The 21,546-nt window shown below is 30.1% G+C and overlaps 1 protein-coding gene and 1 pseudogene across 7 annotated transcripts; one reads left to right on the top strand and one right to left on the bottom strand.

Moving 5' to 3' along the window:
• The first annotated feature begins 5,892 nt into the window (after positions 1 to 5,892).
• LOC129291513 (probable LRR receptor-like serine/threonine-protein kinase PAM74) lies at positions 5,893 to 12,709 on the top strand. 7 transcript variants are annotated; one of them, XR_008588694.1, is made up of 11 exons: positions 5,893 to 6,101; positions 7,227 to 7,776; positions 8,748 to 9,211; positions 9,470 to 9,608; positions 9,776 to 9,847; positions 9,936 to 10,007; positions 10,079 to 10,156; positions 10,432 to 10,595; positions 10,873 to 11,084; positions 11,196 to 11,559; positions 12,127 to 12,709. XR_008588694.1 is itself a non-coding variant. In XM_054928915.1 (11 exons), exons 2-11 carry the CDS (start codon positions 7,481 to 7,483, stop codon positions 11,920 to 11,922), a joined length of 1,698 nt encoding a protein of 565 aa, XP_054784890.1. In that variant the 5' UTR covers positions 5,893 to 6,101; positions 7,227 to 7,480; the 3' UTR covers positions 11,923 to 12,709. The 7 variants fall into 7 exon arrangements, 4 of the variants coding, with proteins under 4 accessions (XP_054784890.1, XP_054784888.1, XP_054784891.1 ...); XR_008588693.1 differs by having other exon boundaries at positions 11,684 to 12,709; XM_054928915.1 differs by having other exon boundaries at positions 11,196 to 11,322; positions 11,849 to 12,709.
• Positions 12,710 to 15,861: 3,152 nt separating this feature from the next.
• Positions 15,862 to 17,711, bottom strand: LOC129291425 (pentatricopeptide repeat-containing protein At2g01860-like; annotated as a pseudogene).
• Positions 17,712 to 21,546: the final 3,835 nt, after the last annotated feature.

Here is a 21,546-nt window from a genome sequence, read left to right as displayed (position 1 = left end):
TAACCTGCTTCACATGTCTCAATTATATGAGTATTTACTTATAATAATCGTTCATAAATAAAGCTAGCATGTATTATTTAATTGTAACCTAATGAGACAGACTTTCGTGTTTTGTTGAATCTAAATCACGTAATGGGAGAAAAGAAAAGTATATGTATAAAAGAAAAGAAAAGAAAAGTAACCAGCATGCAATTCTAAGTGTAAGAGATCGATCATTGTGAAAGGATTAAAAAAAATTAAATGAACAATCAATATTAATTCAATACTAATTAAAAATTTAAAATATAAAATTAATGGGAAGTTGCATTCATAGCATGTCAATGCTATAAATAATATTCCATTCATTTTACAATATATGCCTTTCTGGAGATTTTTTTTTATATTACAAGTTTTTTGAAATTCAAAACAACATTTATGAATATTTTTCCTGTGTTACCCTTTAACGATTTTAAATGAGGGTCAAATTAGCGGCTAATACTTTTATATATTCTCAAAAAGACTAACCCCTCATGTTTTGATAATAAGAGCATTCTAGAAGCTTTTTTTTTTAATAAGAAGAAATGTAATACTTTATTAATGGTTGAATATTTTTATTTTAAATTTTATTAATGAATTTTCTCGAGAATTATGAAAAGAAAAGTAGATTTAACTACTATCTAATTATGATAAAAAACTAAAATACTTAAATTTTTTATTTTTATGGATATAAGAAATTTTTAACATGTGCGAAAATATTAAAAATATCCTATAGTAATAACTGAATGGTGTATATTGTGCAGCCAATGAAATGTGTGCCTTCATTTTAAGTTTTTACAAAAATATAATAATAAGGACCATTTAATTTAAAAAGTGAAAAGGAAATTAAACGAAATCAATAATTTTTTTTCTTAAAAAAATATCACGTACTTGAAGGGATCCCAACTCATACATCTCACTGCAATAAATTAAAGCCGCTTTAGTATTCAAACTAGATTTATGCCCCGCAAGAGGATATTCTAGTTTTTGATAATAAATATAAATATAAATATTAAAAAATTATTTGAATATGCTTAAACTAAAATATATTATTTTTTATTTTATCTTAATTATAAATATTTTTTATTTTTAGAATTTATATGAATTCCTCTTAAAATTAATAGTTAAGAGTTACAAAATATGAATATACTTTTTTTTTAAGTTTTCATTTTGACTCATCTAATCATTAACTGACGGTTACTATTCTTGATATATTTTTAAAATTTTTATTTATATTTTAAATTTATTAATCATACACACTAATTTATTTAGTATTTTTAAAAAATTAAATACATACTCTATTTTTTAAAAAATGTAGGGTATTTTTAACAAAACCTCATTTACAATAAAATAATTACTTATCTTTAAAATAATACTCTCTTTTCATATTTACTATTTAATTAGGTGTTTCACTTTAAAATAAGTATAAAATAATTTATTCATTACATGAATTTAAAAAAAATCAATGATTACACCTTTAAATACTAAAAATTTTTATATTTTTAATATCTAACTCTTAAAAAATAATCCCTTAAAAAATTCTTAATGAAGGGAACAAATTTATTAAAATAATAATTCAAACACAAATCTACAGAAAAAAAATTTAAAAAAATAAGAGATAAATTAGTTAATAGTATAATTTATTCTTATGTTTATTTAAATTTTATAATCTTGATTAATGAGACTAAAGTGTAAGTTTTAAAAATAAAGAAGAAGTCTTTACAATTCTAATAAAATAAAAAGAATGCTAGCATATTTTACTCTATAATTTATTAATTTGTGCATATTAAAATCTAAAGAATATTTTTATTTTAAAATTTTTTATATTCATACATATTAAAAATATAAATAATAACTTATTTTATTTCAAAATGTATTATCCCATGTAAGTTAAAATTTAAAGAACATTATTTTTAAATTTTTTCACATTTGCAATTTAAAAACATAATCTAACTTGTTCTTTTTCAAAATATACTGTCACGTGTATCATCATAAGGAAAATAAATCATATACTATAATAAATCATACTACAATTTATGTAATAATATTATTTATAAATCATAATCATAATAGTTCTAAATTAAGCAAATAATATAATCTATGTTTTACTACCATTTATCAATTATACCTATAAGCATTGCAAATGATACAATGATTATTAACAAAAGATTAGGTGTGCAATGAAAAACAAATTCATTTATATTATGAATTAATATTATATAATTAATTTGTAGTCCATAATTTTGATTGTTTAGACTTGAGACACATAACTACATCAATATTTTTCATAGGTGTTTGAATCATAATCAACTTATACATATAAATAATAAAATAATAAATTTTTATTTCTCGTGCATTTGAAGAATATAAATAAAAACTTGTTCTATATATGTTCACACAAATTTAATTTGTTATCCTGTAGAGGAATTAAGGAAGTGATCGGAAGGAGCATTCCATGAGAATTACCTTTGATTGGGATGTAAGTCGAATAGGGTTTGGAAGTGCATGTGCTTCTCTTTGTCCTTAGGTACTATTAAGCCACCGATATAATTGCCTTCTGCTCCCATTAGCAGATCTACAGGTCAATATCGACGAGGAAAGCTTAAAATACACGTAACTTCGTAAACTTATTGCGTCTGATGTAGAACTATACTTGATTCATTTAATCACCAAAAAAGGATCCCTGTTTATCATACATAAGTAAAAAATTGACGGCAATCTAATGTATTGTTGCAGCCGACTGGCGCAGCTCAAAATGATAATGATAAATCGACAAGGCAAGCTGTTATTGAGCTGCTCTCAGGCCTCACGATAAAAGTCTTGATCCATTTATAACAGGTCGAGGCTTTAATGGTTGGAGGCTAACAGGTCCAGGCATTTTAGGTCCCACCAGGATTGATTGAAACAATTCATATCAACTTGGAGCTGCTTCAAACTTATGTTTGGGCTCATGCCTCCTTAGGCTAGCTCCCAAAACAGAAAATAGTGCAGAGAGTATGCAAGCACCTAAAAAGGAACAAAGTTTAGAACCACGCACTGATGTCCACGCCAATTAACAATTTTAAATGTGTGTCATGTTTTAGATGATTTTTTTATCTTAGAATATAAGTCATCTAGAATTCAAAACAACATTTATGAATATTTTCCTGTGTTACCCTTTAACAATTTTAAATGAGGGTCAAATTAGCAGCCAATACTTTTATATATTCTCAAAAAGACTTTTTTTTTTTGGCCAGATTCTCAAAAAGACTTACCCCTCATGTTTTGATAATAAGAGCATACTAGAAGCTTTTTTTTTTTTTAATAAGAAGTAATGTAATACTTTATTAATGGTTGAATATTTTTATTTTAAATTTTATTAATGAATTTTCTCGAGAATTATGAAAAGAAAAGTAGATTTAACTACTATCTAATTATGATAAAAACTAAAATACTTAAATTTTTTATTTTTATAAATATAAGAAATTTTTTAACATGTGCGAAAATATTAAAAATATCCTATAGTAAGAATTGAATGGTGTATATTGTGAAACAAATGAAATGTGTGCCTTCATTTTTAAGTTTTTACAAAAATATAATAATAAGGACCATTTAATTTAAAAAGTAAAAAGGAAAATTAAACGAAATCAATAATTTTTTTCTTAAAAAAATATCACGTACTTGAAGGGATCGCAACTCATCCATCTCACTGCAATAAATTAAAGCCGCTTTAGCATTCAAACTAGATTTATGCCCCGCACGAGGATATTTTAGTTTTTGATAATAAATATAAATATAAATATTAAAAAATTATTTTAATATGCTTAAAGTAAAATATATTGTTTTTTTTATTTTATCTTAATTATAAATATTTTTTATTTTTAAAATTTATATGAATTCCTCTTAAAATTAATAGTTAAGAGTTACAAAATATAAATATACTTTTTATTTTTAAATTTTATTTTCACCCATCTAATCATTAATTGAAAGTTATTATTCTTGATATATTTTTTTAAAATTTTTATTTTTATTTTAAGTTTATTAATCATACAAACAAATTTATTTAGTATTTTTAAAAAAAATTAAATACATACTCTATCTTTTAAAAAATGTAAAGCATTTTTAACAGAATCTCATTTATAATAAAATAGTTACTTGTTTTTAAAATAACACCCTCTTTTCATATTTACTATTTAATTAGGTCTTTCACTCTAAAAAAATATAAAATAATATATTCATTACATGAATTTTAAAAAAAAGTTAATGATTACACCTTTAAATACTAAAAATGCTTATATTTTTTAACATTCAACTCTTGAAAAATAATCCCTTAAAAAATTCTTAATGAAGGAAATAAATTTATTAAAATAATATTTCAAACACATATCTACAGGAAAAAAAGTTAATGAATAAGAGATAAATTAGTTAATAATATAATTTATGCTTATGTTTATTTAAATTTTATAATCTTGATTAATGAGACTAAAGTGTAAGTTTTAAAAATAAAAAATTACAATTCTAACAAAATAAAAGGAATGCTAGCATATTTTACTCCATAATTTATTAATTTGTGCACATTAAAATCTAAAGAATATTTTTATTTTAAAATTTGTCATATTCATACATATTAAAAATATAAATAATAACTTATTTTATTTAGAATGTATTATCTCATGTAAGTTAAAATTTAAGGAACATTATCTTTAAATTTTTTTAAATCCTGCAATTTAAAATATAAGCTAACTTGTTCTTTTTCAAAATGTACTGTCACATGTATCATCTTAAGAAAAATAAATCATATACTATAATAAATCGTACTATAATTTATGTGATAATATTATTTATAAATCATAATCATAATAGTTCTAAATTAAACAAATAATATAATCTATGTTTCACTATCATTTATCAATCATAACTACAAGCATTGCAAATGATACAATGATTATTAAGAAATGATTAGGTGTGTAATGAAAAATAAATTCATTAATATTATATAATTAATTTATAGTCCATAATTTTTATCATTTAGACTTGAGGCACATAACTATATCAATATTTTTTATAGATGTTTAAATCAAAATTAACTTTTATATATAAATATTAAAATAATATATTTTTATTTCTTATGCATTTGAAGAATATAAACAAAAACTTGTTCAATATATGCTCATACAAATTTGATTTGCTATCCTGTATTAATAATAAATACTCTCTCCATAATCCCACCTCTAATAAAGTGATTATTTATCTTCAAACTAATTTTATTTTTTCATATTTATACCTATTTAATAGGATGTTTCATCCTAAAATAAATATAAAGTGATTTATTCAATAGGTGCACTTTTGAAAAAAAAGATAATGATTACATCTTAAAAGACTAAAAATGTATTATATTTTAGAACATTCAATCTCTCAAAAAATATTTTACATTTTTTCATGGAAGAAGTATATAAAAAATTTGTATATCTAACACTATTTTTATACCAAAAATCTTATATTCATCATCAATTTCTAGTATAAAATCCTATATGATCTTTCAAAATAAAAAAATCTTATTATTTTTTTTACATCTTGTTTAAATTTTTAAAATTTATAAATATACACCTCACTCATATTTTTTATTTACTATATCGTATTAAAAAAATTAACAAGTAAAAATATAAAAAAAAAAGAAGAAGAAAAAGTTGGATGTACCGTACCCATCCAAAAAATCAAAAAAAGAAAAAAAAAAACGTTCGACGGAGATCCGACGGTGACAAATCTATATAGATTTGGAATGTCTGGAGACATTTTTGGTAATACTGTTCATTTACTACTCACCAGATATCCCAAATTTATATAGGTATAGATTCATTGAATTGGTGTCCCTTGTCAGTGATTCTTCTTTATGAAATATTTATAACAACCCATCATTCTCTACTATAAAGCATAAACCAATAATTTAAGCTACGCAGCTCATTTCTCTCGTTTTCGTCTTTCCTATAAACTTGAAAACATGAAGAGCACAACACTGCTCTGGATTCTGGGTTTGTATGCGTTAGTTTCATTCATCATTGTTAGCCACTCATCAGTACAAGTTGTTGCAGATGGCGTTAATTCATCAGGTAATAATTAATTAAACAATTGACCTTCTTTTCAATTTTCGTATACGCTACGTGCTAATTAACATGATTACTTAAGTAAATTTTATGTTCATTTTTATCATTTAGGATTATGGATGTGAAAATTTCCTACCAACTTTGGTTTCGTATCTTACCGAGGAATTAGCTCTCTACAATTCATGACGTTGCTATTACAATATATGAATAGTACTTCCAAACCCTTATTCCAGTCTTTCTATATCATACTCTCTCCAATGTAAAATATAAGTAATTTTAAAAAAAAACTCACATATCAATAAAACTCTCCACCTTATAAAAATATATAATGTTTTCATTTTTACACTCAATCCCAACCAATGCACTTAATGATGAATAAATTTATAAAAGAATTTATCTAGGTTGATAAATACAATTGATAAAATGGACAGGACAAAATTTTCACATATATTTAGTTGCTTATATTTTTGAGTTAAGATTAACTGGGCAAATATGCTTATATTTTGAACCAGAGAGAGCATCTTATTGTTGAGCATGCTATTAGTGTATTTAATTTACTGCTTTCAAATAAAGAACTCCTCCCGTTGCAGAATGTGTCATGTTCTAGATATTTTTTTTATCTTAGAATATAAGTCATCTTGTAGAATTTTAGTGGTAATTAATGCTTTTATTACAAAAACACCCCTGATGAGTAAGAAAAAATTAGGAGTAATTAATGGAATGTATTTATATTTGGAAAAGTATAAGATTTAACTGTATTTAATTAAAGGCATTATTTGGAAAGGAAAAATAGATAGTTTGATTGGTGTGGATATTAGTTAAAAATGAATTTGATATAAGCATTTAGTTGTACCACTAGATAACCCAATAACAACAATCTACTCCCTCCGGCGTTATTCATAAGATCATGGATTAAAACATGTGATTAAAATTAGTTAAGAGTTTTGATTTTTTTTTCCAAAAGGTTTTATAGAAATCCCAAGTTACCTTAATTAAATTTATTAACTTTACCTTGAAATTTTAAAGTCAAACATATGTGAGGATTTTTGAAAATAACTCCTTCATACTTCGTCAAATTACTCAAATTTAATTCTGAGATATGCGATTGGTTTGTAATTGATAATGGATCAGAGGTGATACGCATAGATTGTGGGGTAGCCAAAGAGTATTGGGACGACAATAAGTTTCATTACGAGGCAGATGGAGCAAGGTTTGTAAAATTTGGGGAAATACATAACATATCCTCTCCGTACAACTTGACGAGTAATGAAGACAACCAGGCTGAGCAGCAACTGAACAGCTTGAGAAGCTTTCCAGAAGGAAAAAGGAACTGTTATAAAGTCAAACCCAAATAAGGCAAAAATAACACTTATCTCGTAAGGGCTATGTTCAGATACGGAAACTATGACAACAAATATTCAGCTCCAGAGTTTGATTTGCATCTTGGCGTCACTTATTGGGTGCATATGGATTGGGATGGTTTCAGAAATTTTGTCGACAATGAGATCATTCATGTTGCTCCAGCTGACACCATTGACGTGTGCCTTGCAAACACTGGGCGGGGCATCCCACTCATCTCCTTGTCAGAGCTTTATCCTTTGCCTTATTCTCCATATCAGCCCACAACACCACTAGACTTCAGCGACCGCCTTAACTTCGGTATGAAAGCAACTTTCATCAGGTGATTTCATTTAACCTTAACCCATATATATATGTATATATTACTCTTTTCAGACTTGAATGTATCACAATTCACTCAAATTATTAAAACGTAGGTAAATTAGTTATTTCTAAACAATTTGTACGAGTTTTCTTCAAATATCCCCCCTTTTAATAATTTATATTGGAATATTAACATAACTTATATTAATTAAAGACTGTAATTCTAGCCAAGCCTAACAAGCTAGTATAAATAATCTTGAAAAATCTTACGATTGAGTTTAAGAGTTTAGAAATTTTTTTTTATTTCAACGGTATTCAGCCCATCCAAATAAACCCAAACTTGAAGGGGTTAGCCCAATTTTTTTTTATTATTAATAATATAACATTAAAATGAGCTAAAAATTGAAAATGATAATTCTTTTAATATAAAAATTGGAATTGGCTAAAAGGGGGAAGAAATAAAATAATAATTAATAATTTGAATATTCAAGCCAACCCCAGTAAACTTAAAAAAATCCAAGATGTTATTGGGTCGAGCTTGGTTTTATGATTTTTTTTTTAATGTTTGATATTTTAAACTCGATTTGATTAAACTTGACCTATTTAAATTACCAGTGTAACTTACATACATGAATATAACTAACTATAAGGAAACTTTATGGAAAAAATAAACATGGTAGGCAAAGGAAATTGAGGTCTTATCGACTGGAAGAAGAATTAATTGGTCTGATTTATTTACGTACATCAATCATATCATATGTAACTTAGTATTGGGACGAGTTAACAAGCTAAATGCTATTGAATATATATATAATATATATATATATATATATCTATAGTCTGCGCTTTGGAAATCATGGATGATCAACCAGCTAATAACATATCCTTCAAACTTCGTGAAATAATTACTTGATGAAGAGGTTCGTAATATTTTATTGAGATATGAATACCCAATTATCATTCATGTCTTTTGTTCAAATAACCATGCAGATACGCGAATGATCCCTACGGTAGATCTTGGTTCAATGATAGAGTCATCGACAACTCAAAGTCAATCAGCACACCAACAGCTATTGAGGATGATTCCAAAGAGTACAAACTACAAAAGCAAGTGTTGAGCACTGCAATCACATCACTGGATGCTTCCTCTCCCTTAGTTATTGACGTGTCCACTAGAAATGACTATGAGTATCTTGTTCATCTTCATTTTTTTGACTTCGAGAAGCATCCTCAGAATCAGCAAAGAAGCATGGAAATTAATTTCACTGATATCATCCGACAGTCCGTAACTCTTAACTACAAGCAACTCCACACCATAAAGGCGACAATTCCGGAAGGATCCTATTCAATTTCAATCACATCCTCCCCAGGTTCTGGTTTGCACCCCATGATCAATGTTTATGAGATCTACAGAGCACTACCACAGCCAAAGTCACCAACTTATGAACGAGATGGCAAGTGTGCTTATTGATTTCTACTTTGTTATCTTATCCTTTTTTCCTTTCACGTACTAATTAAGAACGAAGGGTCATTTTAGTCTATGCTCTGAAGTTGGTCTATCATCTGAGCGGCTTGTTTTATGTATTAGAGCCCAAAATAGTCTCTTTCTTCAACAATTTCCTACAATGTTTCGTATTTTTCTACCAATTGAATAAAAGGGCACTTCTTTTTCATGATGTTTGCGAACCCTGAAACTCTTGTTAGAAATACAGTTGATGCTATGTGGAAGATCAAAGATGCCTATAACATTCTCAGAATCAGTTGGCAAGGAGATCCCTGCACGCCAGAGGAATATAGATGGGAAGGAGTAATTTGCAATTACTCTGAAAGCATCCCAAGGATCATCTCATTGTGAGTATAAGTGGTGATCTTTTTGCAATGGCATTAATTAATGATATATGTTTATATTATTGAGCTAGCAAAAAAAGAGCTGTGACTCCCAATCCCTCTGTTCTTTTTCGCTTGTATTATTTATAACTGCAAAAAAAAAAAAATCATCCTTGGGAATTCATGAATAGGGACACGAGCTCAAGCAAATTAGGAGGAGACATAGTTACTTATTTCTCCAGTCTCATGATGTTGGCTTCCTTGTAAGTATCACCCATGTAAAGTCAGCTTACATTTTTCTAGAGCTATGCTACATGGAAACTTCACGTAGTAATGAGTCTTAATTTGAAGAGATTTGTCAAACAACCAATTGACAGGAGAAATACCACAATTTTTGGCAAAACTTCCCAAATTGAAAGTACTGTAAGTTGCAAATGCTTTGGCGTAGCAGTAAAACTTTGACTTGCAACTTATCTTACGTGATATATTTGAAGTAATTTGACAGGGAATAATCTCAAAGGTTCAATTCCGAAGGCTCTGAGGGAGAAGTCGAGTACCGGTTTGACGTTGAGGTACTTTCTTATTCTATAGATACAAATATCTTGAAAATTCATTCCTAACATCAAGCAGTTTCTCAATATTGAATGGCCAGTATTTTTAGTTATATTAAGAATGTTCAATAGAACTGTTCTATTCATTCATCTTTCATTTGCCTTCACGTTTGCTGTATAGCTTAAAATAGTTGTATTCATTTCAGACGTTTTCTAATATCAATAACTGTACCTATCATCAATTATTTACTCCTACGTTAAACTGACACTTCCATATTGATGCTATAATTTCCAAGTTTGGATGGAAATCCAGGTCTATGTCAAACAGGTTCTAGCAAAACCACAACAAAGAAGTTCATTGTACCACTTGCTGCCTCAGTAGCGGCTTCTATGGCAACTCTTGTAATATTAATCTACATTTCTTTGGTACTCTACGAACGTAGAAGAAAAAAGCAAAAAGGTGCAGAATGTGTCACCAAGGACCACTCTACGCTTCTAAGGGTTTATCTGCAATCTCCTACTTTGATTAACTAAATCTTCTCATTCTTTCATGATTCATTTAAAGAGGTCCCTCCTTAACATTCTTATATGTGGGTCCATCTCATAGGGGGTGGAAAGTTTGTTGTGAAAAATGCTAAATATTTTATTTTAAATATTACTCGTTTTTTGATGCTTGTTAAATTCAATTACACAAATCTAATGCTGTTGTAAATTTGAATATGTGAGCATTGCTGCAGTGTTGTTGCTCAAGAAAGCTGGCGATCTTAAATCAAAAAATCAAGTATTTTGTCAGGATGAAATTCTTAGTATTACCAGTAACTTTGAATCAGTAATTGGAGAAGGGGGGTTTGGAAAAGTGTACCTTGGAAGGCTAAAGGACGGTACACAAGTTGCAGTCAAATTGCTTTCAAAGTCATCACAGCAAGGATTTAAAGAGTTCGAATCAGAGGTTAATTAGTAGTGAACATCATTTATTAATGACATGGGTAATGAAACATTTCTATTGTATTATGGATATATTGTTCTATTTAATCCTCATAGGGTAAGGTTCAAATTGCAGGCAAAACTATTGTCCATAGTTTTTCACAGGAACTTAGTTTCTCTTGTTGGATACTGCGATGATGGTGACATGAGGGCATTGATTTATGAATATATGGCAAAGGGAAATCTTCGGCACCAATTGTCAGGTTTGTTAAGTCCTGTTTTTCCAATATCTTTACAATTATCACATAAGGGAACGCTTTCGCGGCCAAATTTTTTTTTTTTTTGGGTAGATTTTCCTGATAATTCTGAAGGTTTTGAGAGTGTTTCAAAGAATGCCTGCAAGGATGCATTACAATTTTCTTGCACAACATGATGTTTTGCAAATCCATACATTTTAAAGTGGAATGGGAGACTTCAAATCACATTAGATACAGCATATGGTGTGTAGACTATTTAACTTATTCCCCATCATTACATTAGCAATCCATTTTTTTTTAAATTTCTATTCTAGCTTTATCCTTTATTTTATCTTAAGTATTTATTATTTGCTTGTTGAAAATGCAGAACTTGACTATCTACATAATGGTTGTAAACCACCAATAATTCATAGAGATCTAAAATCATCTAACATTTTGATAAGTGAAAACATGCAAGCCAAGATTGCTAATTTTGAACTATCCAAAGCTTTTGCTAATGATACTGACGCTCACATTTCAACTCATCCTGCAGGCACATTTAGTTACCTTGACCCTGAGTATGTCATAAATAATATATTCTTGGCATTTCTTTTTCAACATTCTTGATTGATTCTTAAACTAGAGGTTTCTTCTATTTTCTATGTTCCTCTACTTGAAGTAAAATTTAGTGGAATAGCTAGCATATATTGTTATCTTTCAATGTATGTAAATGTTACTCAAGGGAATCCACAACTTTGAAATGTAGCTATGAGTAATAAATTGTTTGTTGAGCTTAATTTCAATAGCTAAATTATCTTTTAAAATTTACAGATTCTATAGATTTGGAAACTTGAACAAGAAAAGTGATGTATATAGTTTTGGAATAATTCTACTTGAGCTAATGAGCGGTCGATCAGCAATTAACAAAACATCTGAAGGCACAAGTCACATAGTTGATTGGGTCACTCCAAAGTTTGAGATCGAGGATATCCAATCTATTATAGATCCAAAGTTAGAGGGAAATTTCAATATTGCTTCAGCTCAGAAGCTTTTAGAGATTGCCTTGTCCTGTGTTCAATCAACTGCAATCAAAAGACCCGATATAAGTAATGTGGTGAATGATCTAAAGCAATGCTTTGCCTTGGAAAAATCCCTTGAAAGTGCAGAAAGCAGCACAATATTATCAAGCACTACATTGTTTGATACAAATTTTTATCAGTGTGGATCAGACTTACCTAGCTAGCTCCAATTGTTTATCTTAAATCAAATTCTTTGTAAGTTTGTATGTTTGCTTTACTCTAGTAGACTCATTTATAAGCACACGGTTAATTAAGTTTGGCCCATAAGATATAGAAATTTGCAAATGACCAGAACTAAATTAGATTATGAATTCAAACTCAAAGGATTTCAGCTATTTGTGATCCATAGCTCGAAAGGTTATACTTTGCACTGCAACCAAATTGGTAAATACATAGCAACTCAAAAGATATTATTGGAAAAAAAACAAAGAAAAATCAGTTTGAAATGCAATTTACCGGCTGAAAAAACAATTATAATGAAAAATAATATATCATCATATAAAACTCCAATATATAGTTCATTGCTTATATGTGGTTGCTTGCTTGTCTTACTGTATATAGTGATGGAGAATATATGACATACGGTAGGGAATTAATTAGAGGTGTGGTTGTTTTTGTCTCAAGAGTTTCTTTTTTCACTTGAAATTACAAAGGAAATAATAAGAATTCTGTTCATTGCTTTCATAATCTATTGACTAAGAATATGCTCATTCATTATCAAGAAACCTTACAACTCATCACAGATGTGGAAGGGAATATGCTTCTCTGTTAATCTCATTTTAGCCAAACTATCTTGGCAGTTGGGTTCGGGTCATAACGTCCCTCTTCATTATCCATTATGGCGCAAACCGAATTCTCCTTCTCTCATAGCTAATCAAACCATCATTGATACTTCGAACATCACAGTCAAGGATCTTGTTCTGCAACATGTTCGGGGATGGTCTGGGAAAGAATGGATCAAGCAGTTTATTATATCCTCCCTATATGATCGTCGCGTTTCTGAATTAATTTTGAAAATTCCATTGTCTATTACTCAATCTCGTGACAATATAGTTTGGTCAGGTTCTGGCACAGCTACAGGTGAAATACTTGGTCAAAAAAGGCTTTGAACTTCTTACTTTCAGTAATAGGAATACTTAGTTTGGAGGTTTATCTGTTTGATCTACCTTTTTCTATGAATCTAGCATTGAAAGATGGTTGCTTCAGATTTTTTTTTTTTTTTTTTTGTCTTCTGTACAGAGACAAGACAATCATATTGAGGTTTTGAAACATATCTTAACTCTCCTCAACCAGATTTTGCTTCATCGGAACAATGTTATTTTTCATGGTCTAATGCCAGATTCAGAGATGATGTTGAGAGATTTCAAAGTCAATGCCGCCCGCTTACAAAATATTTGTGACTGGTCAATGGATTCAAATTTGAAGTTCAATTCTAGGACCCCTCACTCGTCTCAACTGCAATCTACTGATGTCTGGTCTATCTGGATGCACAAATATAAAAAAGAAAAGCAATTATTCTGTCATGTGGTTATCTGTCATAATTCAGATTTCATGAATGGCTTGGTGATTCAAAAGATGTCTCAAGATACTAATGTTTTCTCCTTTTTATGTTTGAGATCTGCTCTCTGGTGGACGCTACTCATTGTCATGATTATAGTGTGCAAATCAAATGCACCTGTAGGGATTTCTTATGCTCTGGATCATCATGGAAACCAACATCCTATGCTGTCATTTTTGATATCCAAGCTTCACTACTCCATTTAATTCAGACAATTTTTTTTTTTTAATGTAGCTCAAGAAGACCTGTTCTTTTATGTCTTTAGTTTTCCCCCTCAGCTTCCGAAAATATTGCTTTTAGTTAAACACACGTTTGTGCGCGCGCGCGCGCATTTGACTTCATATAAAAAAAAGTTATTCAATTAAAGGGCAGGTATAAGCTCACTCTATTTTTTGCCAATGGCATTAATCTTCATAATAAAAAAATTTAATTTAACTATCACTAACTAAGAATATTTTTGAAAGTTGTTGGACGAGACTTATTAATTAATAATATTTTTAAAAGTTTAGTTGATGATAGAATATAATGACATCGTATAATTTATATAACTAACCTCATCTAATGGGACAAAGCTTACTTTTCTTCTTCTTGTTGTTGTAGCAATATTGACAATGTATTGATCATAGGTTATGACTAGTCTGATTTATTTTTTAAAACCGTATATAATACATATTTTAAAAAAAGGTAAAGATGCAAATTTAATCATAAATTATTTCTCAAGAAGTGTTCGGCAGCTTATATTATAGGATGGTGTAAAATAAATCATAAACTATAAAAAATGAAGCTCCCGGCACCTTTCTATCCATGTGAGTAGCGTCCATCTACTTTTGATGGTGGGGCTTGCATTCATCATCTCCCTTCATCTCTCTCCTTCTACACCTCACTCCCATCACCATGGCCAACCCTCTTCTCCTTCCCCCTTCTCTACTGTTCTGGTAAGTCCCTTTCTCATTCTTTGCTTCTTCTCAATTCCCCTTCATATTCATTTGTAATCTCTCTGTTCTCACCCTCTTTTAGGATTCATGGTGCTCATCTTTTCTAATCACAACTCTTCAATCCCGCTTGGTGCCAGTACCTTCGAATAATCAGCAAGATCCTCTGTAGAAGAACTTTAGGTGACATCACTTTCATCACAATACCTTCCAGCAATTTTGTCATTGTGTATCCTAACAATCCATCTGCAGTGTCTGCCATAGTACCTTCCTCCAATCGTTGACCGATGTTTTGGTGACAAATTCTTAACCACCATCTCCTCCGATCACCGCAAATGTTGCTCCTACCATTTCTATGTAGAAGTGGTGTATGGCTAAATCTAGAGTTTCATAGTCTGCTCGCCTATGGAATGGGAGGCGCTGATTACTCCCAAATATAGCAAGGAGGGAATTGTACAATCCCAACACTCTATATAAAACCACGTGTCTTATGCCTCCAAGACTCAATTCACTTAAATTTTTTTTTATCAATAAAAAACTATTTAAGTAAATAATGTTACTTAATAATTAGTTAGAAGGTAAAGTGTTATTTAGTGAAAATAATTTTTAAAATAAACTTGCTAGTACCGTTGACATATACAAACCACACCTCAGACTAATCCCAAATTAAAAATTACAAATATTTGAATAATATTTGCCACTAACTTTAAATAAAATAATTTGCTATGCACATGATATTTTTATGTAATTATAATTATTATACCATTAAAATCAATTAAATTTAAAGCTGCCTTCAAAATAAAATTGGAAAATGGTTCAAGCCAAAAATTAATCTTATATCAATTTTAAAAAATAATTAGAAAATGATTCCAATTAATTTAACCTAAAAATTAATTTTATATTAATTTATTTTTTTAAAAAAAATATTAGATCGATATTTTGGATCTAACAGTAATTTTTCCCAATTGAAAAAAGCTTTGTCCTTTCCTCTGCGAGATTGTGTGGGGAATGTGCAACAGAATATGATTTATCATAATCACTCCAACAATATTAGTTAGTATAGGAGAGATTCAGAATTGAATGCTTGTGAGATTCGTAAAGCTTCCAGTTTGTTTGAGCCATCAAATTTCAAATTCTGTGAGAGTACATGCTCATCCAACTTGAATCCCGCAATATCGGCCTCCCTGCAAATATCTCTGCACTTTGCCTTCCTCCCGGCCACCAAGTAAATTTGAAGCAAGTCCTTGTATATGTCCCAAGTAGGAGAAAATCCCGCTTCTTTAAGTTTAGAAAAATATCTCACAGCTCTGGATAGGTCATTCAAAGCAACAAACAGCCTTATTGCCACACGATAAGCTGGAAGGTCCAAGAGACAATTTGAAGCCTCCATCTCCAAACCAATGCCAAATGCCTCCCTGTATCTCCTCTCTTTGTAACGGCTGTGAATCACAGTAGCAAACATCACTATGCTCGGATCACGGCCTGACTATCTGAACCAAACGAACAGACTCTCCACTACATCAGATTTCCCCATCTTTGTGTACACTTTCATGATAGCTATACAATCTTGCTGGCTCAAATTCGGCTCTTCTCGTTCCCCTAGTTTATCTAATAAGGGCATCACTTGCTCAAACATTCGTTTACTTTTTCTGGCAACTACTAGAAGCTTCCAGGCGAGCTTAAGGCTTCCTCCTTTAATAAAACCCCTAACCATCGCCTCCAGTACAGCACGGCTCGTCACCCGGGTAAATTTTCCAAGGTTGAAAGGAACTTCAAGTTCAAGGTTCCTAGGCAGGACCTCGATCGTTGAAGCTAGAATTCGATCATCTGGGGTTCAGGTTGTTTTTGAGCCCAGCAAAATGTTTGCAAGGCTCTCCCAGGACATCCCATTTGACGTAACTCCCTTATTGTCAAGGACAGGGAACCCTTACACAGGAACTGCGCTCTCTTGCCAACAACTATGGATACATCTTTGTCTGGATCAAGTTCGCTGATATCTCGAGCTAGCTCAACTAAGAAACCAGGGTCTTTGAACAACTTCTTGGCTATGGATGCACGATGAGAAACTACAGCTGGATCTGTCAATCTGACCCGTGTTTTAGGTGTAGGCAGTCCAAAAGGTCGAACTATGTGCGCAAGTGGGAGAGGAAGAGGCCTTTCTCTATTTAGTTTTCCAGGTTTTTGAGGAAATCTACCCTCAAAAAGCGATCAAATGGCTTCAATCTCATCTGCTTCCCAATCAACGCGAGTATCTTCTTTCTCTTCGTTAGCCATATTGAATCCTTTATTGAAGCTCAAATCCTCCTGAACAGGTTCTGAGATGGTGCTACTCTTCTTCAGGAACAAGTTAACACCAAATTCTGGTAGTTGCTTGGGCCGTCGGGGACAAGGAATGTTCTCAAGAAGTCTTCTCTTGCCATTCGGATGGGCCATTGAAATAAATGCATGATATCTGCGCAAAGTTCTACCCTTCGGAGAAATAAGCCCAGAATGCAACGGCACTATGCCAACCATTACCCAAAACGGAAGAATAAGGTGGTGTGAGCTGCAATGCGGTTGAGGATCAGTGGAGAAAGTGGACAGGCCAACCAAAACCGTGTAATTAACTAAAAAAAAAAAAAACCTAGGCTATTCCTAAAACTTACTCGGGGAGTGCGATTTCAGTGATGGGGCGCAAGGACAGCAAGGTGGGTTTGGGTCTTCTAAGCAAGGCCATCACGTTCAGAAAAATCTCCTCCAATCACGATAGGCTGCCACAAGCGGAGTAGGCGGCGGAGAAGAATCAGATTTGACGCAGAAGAGAGAAGGATCAGAGGAGTTTGACGTGTCTGGTTCAGAAGAGGCAGATAAAGGAGAAGGTAGGTTCTGATTCGGGTTAAGAGAGTTTGAGGCGGGTAGGATATGTGAAGTGGGTTGGGAGTCACTTAATGAACTGGACCTTGGGTAAAAAATAGGTGAAGGTATTGGGCTTCAGGAATAGTGGGCTGATAAGAATTATTAAGTGGACCGTTGGAAACTCATTTTCAGAGAAAACAGCATCACGATTAATGCTGTATCCCAAAATATATATATATATATATATATCACGATTAATGAAGATTTTACCGCAACATGGATATCCATGATGATCAGTAGCATGCCCAAAACCCCAAAAAATACACAACGTGGATCTGGGTTCAAGCTTATTCGGCGTATAAAATCTTAAGTGAGGCCTGCAAGCACATCCAAAGACTTTGAGGAAAGAGAAGTTGATATGGGGACTGGTTATGAAGAGAAGGGAAAGGAAGTCTATTAATGAGATATACAGCCCCTCAAAACAGAACTTGTTTTGTGTGAAGATCCTTCATGAAAATATGAGAAGAGTAAAATTTAAAGACAAAAGTGTTATTACATCATGTCAAAAAAAAAATTGTCATGAAAAAATCTACAAAAAAAAATAAAAAAAATTACGTATAAATTTCATGGAAGCAACTTATTTAAAAACAAGTCCTGCTAAATTCAAAAACTACAGCCAGCTTTTTTGAAACTAAAGTGTAATTTGAAATTGGTTTGAACAAATGCTACTATCCCTTAATTATAAATTGTAGACTGAAACAATGTTTACCACTCACTTACAACTTAAGCTTCATGATTTAGAAATAGAATTTCTTAATTTACAAGTCTTACTTCATGTTTCATGAACAATAAATGAAATCGTATTTACCATTCATGTACAACTATAACTTCAAAATTTATGATTAAAACTTTTTAATTCACAAGTCCTATTTCGTGTTTTATAAACAATAAATTGAAATTGTATTTACCATTCATTTATAATTGTAACTTTAGAATTTATGAGAAAAACTTCTTAATTCACAAGTCTTATTTCGTATTTTATAAAAAGTAGACTAAAAATACATGTATCATTTATTTACAACTATAACTTTAACAATTTATGAGTAGAACTTCTAAATTCACAAGTCCTATTTCGTGTTTTATAATCAATAGACTAAAATTATATTTGCCATCCATTTACAACTATAATTTCATAATTTACCATAATTGACAAGTCCTATTTCATGTTTTATAATCAGTAGAACTTCTTAATTCACTTACAAATATTTAAATTTTTTTGCAAACTATCATATCTCTTTTACACTACCTTGTACCTTGTGACTTTTACAAGAAGTTTAAATACTAGACAATGAAAACTAAAACTTAAAGTAATGAAAACTTAAATTGAATAATGATTTGTGATGATGATGATGAAGGATCATGGATTTTTCCTTATCATACTATTCTAAGAAGAGAGCAAGCAATATGCAAATTGACAAAGGGGAAGAATAGACATAGTAAAGCAACATAGAATGAGCGATCATATGGTTGAATGATGAAGAGAACGAGATTACTGTTTAATTTAGGTAGAGGGATATCTTTGTCATTGTAACCTAATAAGTAAGGGTAGTAGTATTTTTTCACTTCAACTTTAAATCACACTCAAGTCCTAAAGGATCTATCTATAGTTTTTAAATTTTGTGGGACTTATATTTAAAAGAATTGCTTACATATGACCTATACGTAATTTTCCTATAAATTTTTAACATGGTGGTGACTTTTAATATTTTATTGAATTTATTGATATTTTTAATGTAATTTGAAGTCGTTTCTTTGAATTTATTACCAAAAATATGATTAAATGGATGATTATGTGTGAGAATGGACATGAAAATGTGATTAGAAGTTAGTGGATCAATTCAAGCATTAATTTTGAATTTTTTACATATAAGAAAGCCTAATTTATGAGCCCAAAGGTGAAAATTTTGAAGCCTAAGTCTAAGAAAATAAATCTAAAAAAAATTTGCACATATCATGTTCGTTGCAGTGAAACACAATTTTAGTAAAACACACAATTTGATATTCAACAAATTTTTAAGGTTTAGATGTTGGATAGGGAGGTGCAGTGGAAGATTAAAATTTTAAAGTCCCTATCCTGATATGTATCAAACGAACTCATTTAAGTCAAGGTGAATAGAAAAGTTACCTTTTAATTCTTTGAACTTAGGGCACGTTCTCTTCAAGAGTTTGGATCTCAAGAGCTAACAACGTAGATATGCTCCTTCTACCAGTATCCACATGAATAGCTCTCTAACTCAAACAGCATGCTAACGCTTCCGGCGTCCGTTCTTCTTTGAATGTTATTTTTTCTTTTTATAGGGTTTTTCGTGGCTCTCAAAATATTTTTGCCATTAGAACTTTTTTAACTCTCTCTTCTTCATAAAGGATGTCCCTATCTATATATAGTATATAGATAAGGGTTTTTGTCTTCCACTTAAAAGCCCACAAAAATTTAATTAAATTTATCTCATAAATTTAATTCATAATATTATATCTAATTTGAATTTATTTTATAAATTCAAATTATAAAACTGACATGACATTCTCTCATATCATGTTAGTTATTAAATTTAATCTATCATAGAAAATTAAATTTAAAACTAACATAACATAATATAATGTAGCATAATATAATATAATATAATATATATCACATATACATATTATATTATATATATATATATATATATGAATACACACACACACACATATTTTGATATATATATATATATTATATTATCCATATTTAATTTTATATATCATATATATATATTTTCAAAATATATATATTCATATATGTATATATATCAGATATATATATATATATATATATATATTATATATATATAAAATTATATTTTGAATTTTATATTTCATATAAATGTATATATAAATATTTATCAAATAAATATTCAAATATATATATATATATATATATATATTTATATATATAAAACTCATTCACCCTATATTACATTCATTGAATCTAGACATATTTTAAATTCAATAAACTTGGATATTATAGTTCGAGTTGAGTTATTCTTGTGTATGACCCTGTAGGCCCATGTGAAATTGACAATAGGCTAATTACGTTATTAGCCCACAAGTCATAAGTGGCCTTTAGCAAGACTTGTAACTACCCAATTCACATGGAAATCGATAATCCGATGTAACCTATCATGCAACTATATCACATTCCTTTTATCACGTGATATTTGAGTCAAGTATAAGACATGGAATTGTCATTCTCTTTTACCTGACGGTTACTTTCTCGATCTTTGAGTAGACTGAAAGTAGTAATGGAAAAACCCTTTTTATTATAGTATGACTATACATTTTCTCAGTCTTACTCATCGAGGGGACCAGTAATATCTCTCATTTAATGTGAGGGACAAATTCCATCTTGACTACTCATATTCCTCTGCATGAATATCACTAAACTCAATCATAGCCTTTATGATCACCCGGTCAAAGGTGACTTTTGACTAGGTCAAAGTTCAATGATCATCATATATGAACCATGATTATCTCAAGTTAAAGGGCTTAGTAATATAGTTACATATGAGATAAACTTATGACTTGTACCATGCAGCTTTCTCAAAGCAGGTCGGTCCAGCACCTTGTATTCTTTCAAGTACCTATAATTTTAATTTATATCTCTATAATTAATCAAAGTCATACTAGTCTTGTTTCATCTATGATCCTTCAAAGATAACCGACTAGAGACATTTAGGATAATCACTATAGTTTGTCTAGGGATACAGTTATCATATTGAATATGCAATTGTTATAATAACAAAAGAAAAAT

The sequence above is a fragment of the Prosopis cineraria genome, unplaced genomic scaffold, assembly GCF_029017545.1.
Source record: "Prosopis cineraria cultivar Desert tree isolate PC_DT_omini unplaced genomic scaffold, ASM2901754v1 PC13, whole genome shotgun sequence".
Taxonomy (NCBI): domain Eukaryota; kingdom Viridiplantae; phylum Streptophyta; class Magnoliopsida; order Fabales; family Fabaceae; genus Prosopis; species Prosopis cineraria.
Note: the sequence above shows the minus strand (reverse complement) of the source record. Positions and strands in the feature narration are given on the sequence as shown.

Coding starts and splice junctions, on each gene's coding strand:
- LOC129291513 (XM_054928913.1), top strand. CDS start 7,481: ATGTTCAGATACGGAAACTATGACAACAAATATTCAGCTCCAGAGTTT. Junction 7,777..8,747: donor ATGAAAGCAACTTTCATCAG/GTGATTTCATTT, acceptor ATAACCATGCAG/ATACGCGAATGATCCCTACG. Junction 9,848..9,935: donor CTCATGATGTTGGCTTCCTT/GTAAGTATCACC, acceptor CTTAATTTGAAG/AGATTTGTCAAACAACCAAT.